Source organism: Halichoeres trimaculatus, unplaced genomic scaffold (assembly GCF_033239565.1).
Source record: "Halichoeres trimaculatus isolate MK-OKI-2021-1 unplaced genomic scaffold, fHalTri1.1 fHalTri1_scaffold_17, whole genome shotgun sequence".
Classification (NCBI taxonomy): Eukaryota; Metazoa; Chordata; class Actinopteri; order Labriformes; family Labridae; genus Halichoeres; species Halichoeres trimaculatus.
The window spans coordinates 20,821,714-20,828,857 of NW_027437195.1; the positions used below are offsets into that span (position 1 = coordinate 20,821,714).

The 7,144-nt window shown below is 43.7% G+C and overlaps 1 protein-coding gene across 1 annotated transcript; it reads left to right on the forward strand.

The window, feature by feature from the left end:
* Positions 1-1,403: 1,403 nt before the first annotated feature.
* Positions 1,404-6,324, forward strand: col10a1a (collagen, type X, alpha 1a). The gene is made up of 3 exons (XM_074692167.1): positions 1,404-1,491; positions 1,887-2,028; positions 3,904-6,324. Exons 2-3 carry the CDS (start codon positions 1,902-1,904, stop codon positions 5,742-5,744), a joined length of 1,968 nt encoding a protein of 655 aa, XP_074548268.1. The 5' UTR covers positions 1,404-1,491; positions 1,887-1,901; the 3' UTR covers positions 5,745-6,324.
* Positions 6,325-7,144: the final 820 nt, after the last annotated feature.

The window sequence follows — 7,144 nt, forward strand, 5'->3', positions numbered from 1 at the left end:
AACCCTACACATCGTTTATGGCCACTTGTGTGTTTGAGAACATGTGATTATTTGGGTGTATGCATTTCCGATGTGGCTGGGCTGAAATTGAGAAATTACAGTTGGAGGATCTCAAAGTAAGCAAGGCAAGGTGGAGGGCGAGGGAGGATAATACTGGAGGATAGTGCTGATTGAGGAAATACAACATCATGACAGAAGCTAGCTGTAATTGTAGGAATAGGCCTGAAACCTCTGATGATGTATATGCACAGAGGGCACCAAAAATAACGAGTGACCACAGGGACATGGCGCCTTCTCTGCAGCAAGAGCTGCTCCATGGAGACGGCTGTGTAGTAGTAAAAACCTGCCCTCTGGTGTCCAAACATTAGTACTGTGTGAGCACACTGAGTGCATTCAAAAATCAGCACAGAAACCAGCCCAATATTATTTCCAGGGGCTCTTTATATAGTTTTATCAGCTGTTTTAAGGCAGAAACACTCTCAGAAATACACAACTGAAGAAAAAGAGCCCATCCTGAAATAAAGCTGAAATAAAGACAGCTTTGTCCTCTGTTAGCCACAACTGCAAGCTGACCAAATAATACCCAGGAAATGTACAAAACTAAATCTGTGAACCCCTTAAGTAAAAGCACTACATCAGAAATAGACATATTTATTTGCTTCCATCTAAGGCAACTTGAAAGTGCAGTTTTTCCAACCATGGCACTCCAGACAACCTTTTCCCCACCGCTTCCCTTGTTTACCTTATCATGGCAGGCGCACAGGGGGGCCCAGACTGTCAGGAAAGGTAAAGAAGAGTCTGCTCCAGCCGGCTGGACTGGATGTAAATTTGCAGATGAGTCTGGGACTGTGCATCTTCAATGCAAGCTTTGTACTGAGACACACAGGTGCCACTCCAAGTTGTTTTTCAGAGATTTGTTTGGGCTATTTTTAGACATCATATTTTAAAAGCCATTATAGCGTGAATGAATACAGCTCTTTAAAGACATGAATATGTGTCATGAATGTAAAAATTCCCAAATCTGCTGACAAAGTGAAGAGTCAAGTGTTAAAAGCCTGAAAAGGTAAAGGTATTATCGGATTAAGTCGATTCCTCCCACTGAGCTTGTTTGTGTTCTTTGTTTGGCTTTCAAAGATTTAGTTTGTTGCTTCAAACATGATTATTTTCTAGTTCAGAAGAAAGACTGAAATAAGTGATAATCATGTGTCTGGATATTCAAGACACAGAGGCACCCTGATGTGACATGCCCGCTTTGGGCAGATCTGTCTGCTAATTACAGCCTAGCTCTGAGGAGGGAGGTACTTGTATGGTGGGGGCTTTTCTTTTTTTTCTTAATGATGCGAGGGGTAGATATGGTATAAAAACCCTCATCATTGTACTGGAGGGCAGCATATCCTCAGTTGTGCTCCTACCCTAAGGATATACAGCAGCACCAGAAGCTCACTGGTGCTGAGGAGATTGATTTTTTTTCTTTTTCCCCTTTGGATGCTGGTATGTGTGACTTTCTTCCACTTTATACAACTCAGTCTCTGGAGGAGTGTAGGCAACATCCATGCAGTTTCTAGGCCTTGTGTTGTTACTTTGGCTGGCTGAGAAAGGGAGGCAGATTTTGGTGTATCTACTCTGGGCTTCCTGGGTCTCATTTTTGAGTCCTGAATGATCCAGGATACTCTAACTTAAAATCTAAAATATACCCTCTGTTAGCCTAACTCTTCTGCCTAATTTGTTGTACGCAGAGTTTCTTGAAAAGTTTGGCCTGTGCACCCTGTTAGAAGGTTTTCAGGCTTTTGGGGAAAATAGGAAGCTCAAAATTGAAAAGAAAGTTTGTTGAAAGTTTCTACCTTTGCTGTGGTTGTGCTGACAATCTCCTCGTTTTTTTCCTGCAGATTTGACTTAGCAAGATGGACATACGAGTTGCGTGCATCCTCTTCTTCATGGTGGCCTCGACAGCAGCCCACGGGAAGGGCTATGTTGTAAAGAAGATGGTGAAGGCCCCTCAGTACCAACCCTACCAAGTGAAGAGCCACGGTAAGAAAATTAGACAATTTCCTTGACATAAACGCTAAAATTTCGCCAGTTTTTGTAAGTTGTGAAGTAAAATTTGCTTCAAAGACACATCTTTTTCTCTAAAACTGATATTTTGATATCCTTCATCAACATACGGGGCATAGTTAGTGTAGTAAATATGCGCAGCACGTGCAACTCGACAGATGCTAGCCAGCAGCCAGCTGCACCTTACTGTGAGAAGACTCCACCTTACCCTGGAGCTGTCTCGTACTCTGATTGGCTGGAGCAGTCTGCGTGGTCCTCCAATCAAATTCGGTCTTTTAGATCCAGGATTTAAATAGCAAGACAAATTTACTCAGCGTGCAGCTTTGCGATTCTGTTTCTTCCATTAGACAGACACGCCTAGAAGAGGTGGTCTGTACAGTGGTCGTAGTTTTAGATAGTCTTTAATCGGCTGGGGCAGACAGGTTACCTTTTTGATTAAATAATACCAGGGTCCCCATCTGGAACAATATACTCATCACTGTTTCAGCAGTTTAGAGAGTAAATCTATTTTTCAGTTTTAAAGTTTTTTTTTTTTTTTTTCATATTTGACATATGTTTTGGATTTTTTGTCATTTTAGCTAGAAATCCTGAGCTGTGTCTATTAAAGTTCCATATTTCAAACATAGTATAAAGATCCCCACCAAAGCTCACTGTACTATATATTTTAAAATACTCATTATGGTTTGGTTAAATTAGGGTTAAAATGCAATACAGAATATGAAATGTTGATGTATGAATCAACATACTGCTATTTTTATTTGAGAAAGTAGCTGTTAGTGAATTATTTTTAGTTTAAAACTGACAATTACAGTGCAGTCACCCAGCAGTGTGGTTTGTTTTGGGTGTGCCTGTTTTACTCAAAAGTAGAAACATCTGTTTGGCTTTATCCAAACTGGGCTGCTGTTTGCCAAGGAGTGAGCCTTTTGCACTCAAACACATGTGACCACATTAAGGCAGCAAATAAAAAAAGACTCCTTATTTAGTTTTTTTTTTTTTTTTTTCATCTAGTGAAAAGATTACTCTTACACCTTATTGACCTGTACGACAGGCAACAGTACCTACACAATTTGACATCATTTGACATCTTATAGACATTTTTTTTTTAACTTTTTTTGTTTACATCACATAAAAGCCTCTGCATTTGATATCAAATAAGTACATGTATTTTTCATAGAAACAGTCGTTTTTTCTGCATTTATTTTGAAGCATTTTCCAGTTTGTAGTTTCAGAAGAAAAAGAACAGGATAAATGTGTTGCTTGTAAATCAGAGCCATGCAGTCAAACCTTAAAACACATATGACAACAAGACACGTTCCCCCTACAGGAACCAAATATAATTGCATCAAAACCAATTAAAAACTGTACTACAGCCTATTCAGTGCTTGTTACTGTGATGTAAATTGCAGGTTTCATGATGTATCTATAATTTGAAACACTTTGACAGAATTCAGGAGAGAACTTTTTCAAATGACAGCTTGAGTTTGACGAATTACATTTTGTTTAAAATGGTATAAATGTAGTCATCAGAGTTACATATTAATTCTAAGTGGCAGCTAGTTCACCCATCAATTTTTACTGCATGTCACTCCAAGGAGCCTTACCTAGAGGTGCCAGACAAACTGTGTGCACAAGCACAGGAAGTTCATCATATTTGGTTTATCATAAAAATAACACAGTTACCTTTACTTATAGACTATATGAAGTATTTAACACAGTTTGAGAGTGGAGCAGTTCCTTGGTGTCTCTTTGTTTCCATGACTACCACATTTCTGGAGTTTTTTTGTGGTGCCTTGTTTGTTTTTTTGTGGAACTGATGTTGATTTTTTGTTGTGTTTTGTTTTTTTTTTACAGTTGTGTCTGTGGCAGGTGAGCCTGGTCCTCCAGGTGAGCCCGGCCCTGAGGGACCTCCTGGCCCTCCTGGCCCTGCAGGTGACAGCGCTGAAGGTGAGCCTGGACCTCAAGGACCCCCTGGACCTCCTGGAGCTCCTGGTCGCTCCATCGCTGGCAAACCCGGATCTCCTGGTGGACCTGGAAAACCTGGTAGCAATGGAGCCCCTGGTGGGAGGGGAGACACTGGAGCCCCTGGCCCTCAGGGACCTAGGGGAGCCCCTGGATCTCCTGGAAGCCCCGGACCTGCTGGCCTCTCTGCCACTGGCAAGCCCGGACCCTCTGGTTTGCCTGGCGCAATGGGACCTAGAGGAGAGCCAGGTCTGAAAGGACATCCAGGTATCCCTGGACTGCCTGGTCCCAAGGGTGACAGAGGGATAGGAGCACCTGGACCTCAGGGTGAGACCGGACCTATGGGACCTATGGGCCCAGTTGGTGCTCCGGGTAAGGGTGGTGTTGGAAAGCCAGGTGAAAATGGTATGCCAGGTGAGCCAGGAAAGTCAGGTAGCCCAGGTAGAGATGGTGCCACAGGTCCCATGGGACCAATGGGACCAAAGGGACACGCTGGTGCCCCAGGTGTAGGTATTCCTGGTAAACCAGGTGACAATGGCGCCCCAGGTATGCCCGGCCCAGTTGGCCCCAAAGGTCATATGGGACCAGCTGGAGCCACTGGTGCCCCTGGAGTCCCTGGATATGGAAAGCCAGGTGCTAATGGAGAGAAGGGAGAGAGGGGAGCTACAGGTGCCACAGGTGCCACAGGTGCAAAGGGTGAGCAAGGTCCAACAGGATATACTGGTGCTACAGGTGCAACTGGCCCCGTTGGTCCTGCCGGACCTCAGGGTCCAAGAGGTTTCCAAGGTGAATCTGGCCCTGCTGGCTCCAAAGGTGACACAGGTGCAACTGGAGCTCAGGGACCTAAGGGACACAAAGGGGATCAGGGAGCACAGGGTTTTGCAGGCAAGCAGGGATATCCAGGAGCAGCTGGTCCCCCTGGACCCAGAGGAGCTACTGGGCCTGCAGGTGACAAGGGTAATGTAGGTGCACCCGGTACCCCAGGTGCCCCAGGTATTCCAGGCCCTGCTGGACCAAAGGGTCATCCTGGCCGTGCTGGTGAGCCTGGTGCTTCTGGTTCTGATGGAGCTCCAGGTTCCAGAGGACCTGCTGGACCTCAAGGTCCTGCTGGTGCTCCTGGTCTGAAGGGACACCCAGGTCTTCCCGGCCCAGCTGGTCCAGCTGGTTTGGCTGCTAAGGGTGTCCCTGGGCCTCAGGGTCCCCCTGGTCTGCCTGGTGAGCCTGGTGCTGATGGAGAGGCTGGCCCAGCTGGTCCTCCTGGTCCCCCAGGTCCTCCTGGTGAGGTTGTGTTTGAGAAAGGCAAGGGAATGGGAATGGCTGAGGTTATGGTCAAGTCTCCCATGTCTGCTTTCACTGCTGCCCTGGCCACCCCCTATCCTGCTGCTGGCAGCCCCATTAAGTTTGACCAGATAGTGTACAATGCTGAGAATCACTATGACCCTGAGACCGGCATCTTCACTTGCCAGGTTCCTGGAGTTTACTACTTCTCCTACAGCATCCATGTTAATGGAGCTCATGCCCTGGTGGCTCTGTACAAGAATGGCCAGCCTGTTATGTTTACTTATGATGAGTACAACAAGGGCTTCTTGGACCAAATGTCCGGTAGTGCCGTCCTTTTGCTCGATGAACAGGATACTGTCTACGTCCAGATCCCTGACGATGAGGCCAATGGTGTCTTTGCTGCTGAGAATGTCCACTGCTCTTTCTCTGGGTTCCTCATTGCTTCAACGTGATACGTTGATTCAGTAGTTACCGAAAGCCAACCAACTAAATTTGCAATCTATTTCTCAAACTAAAGTAAACTCCCTGTTCATTTTTCCTCAACCAGACAGACAGGCAGTTCACCCTTCTTTGAGGAATAGTAGCATCGCGACTTGAAAACTACAAGAAATAGGTGCTTAGAAGAAGGAAAACTAATTTATGAAAACAGGTGATCAGGGATGGGGGAAGCAATCCACAAAGTTACCAGTCAGCTTTTGTAAGGGAGACAGCATGTGAAACGCAGGTGTTATAACTGAGTTGTGTCCTGACTTATTCTTTTCCACTCTGTTCCTTTTATACTGACTTCAACTGGTGATTCTTAATTAAGTGTTTGTCTGTTTTTGTTTGTTTTTGTACCTGCTCGTTTTGTTTGGGTGACCAGTAATATTATTAAGAGTACACAAATACTTTCTGTACAACATGTTCTAACTGCTATCCTTGTATGTGACTTGAAAATTGTGAAATGGTAATGGTCAAATTGACTGTTATGATTAAATAAGTCACCAGAAAACTGTCAAGCAACCGCAAACTACCAGCAACATGGTAATATACCCGAACATGCATTATGTCGTGTAAAGCATAATGACCAAAATAAAGGTGTCTAAACAAATGTTTGTCTCAGGATCTTCAATCATTTTTGATCGGGAGAACATGATTCTCTAAATGTTCTATATTACTTTGAATTGCAATAACACTATTTGCCTGTCTTTCAATAAGTGAAAGAATTGCCCATGACATGTTGTCATCCTTGGTTAAAACCATCCAAAATGTCTTTATCCATCAGAGTCAGAGGTCAGCAACTGATTACTAGTCACATTTATCAAAACTATAACTAGCAGCCTTTGAAGAGCCTGAATGAGCAGGCTTTAACACCTCACTAAAGCATTCCTCAATAAACACTTGTTTTTTAATTGTGTGATAAAGAAATACAAATAAATGTAAGCTACATTCATGCTTAATGTATACTACACGACAGAGCTAGTCTTTGGTGTAGGTAGACATAAGTAAAGCAGCAAGCGTGTGGGTTGCAAGTGCAAAACTGGTTATTTCAGTTATGATTGATTAATTTAACATTTTATCTATTTCTGTTGGCTGCCAGTTAAAAGGTTGTGCTGTTACACTGAAATCAGCAGTGAAAACCTCTATCAGATGACCCTGTTCAAACCCTCTACAAAGCATTTCTGGGTGATAAACTGTCCAAAAATAATAGCAATGTCTTTTCATGATTTACAAAAGATGTTTCTGTGTAGTGATTATCTATTTTTTTCTCCAGTGCAAAGACAGGAAGGGTTCCTTGCATGCATAACAAGAGTTATGCTGACCAGACAGCAATGCACTTGACTGGTAAGAAAAAAGAAAAAAAAGAAGAGGT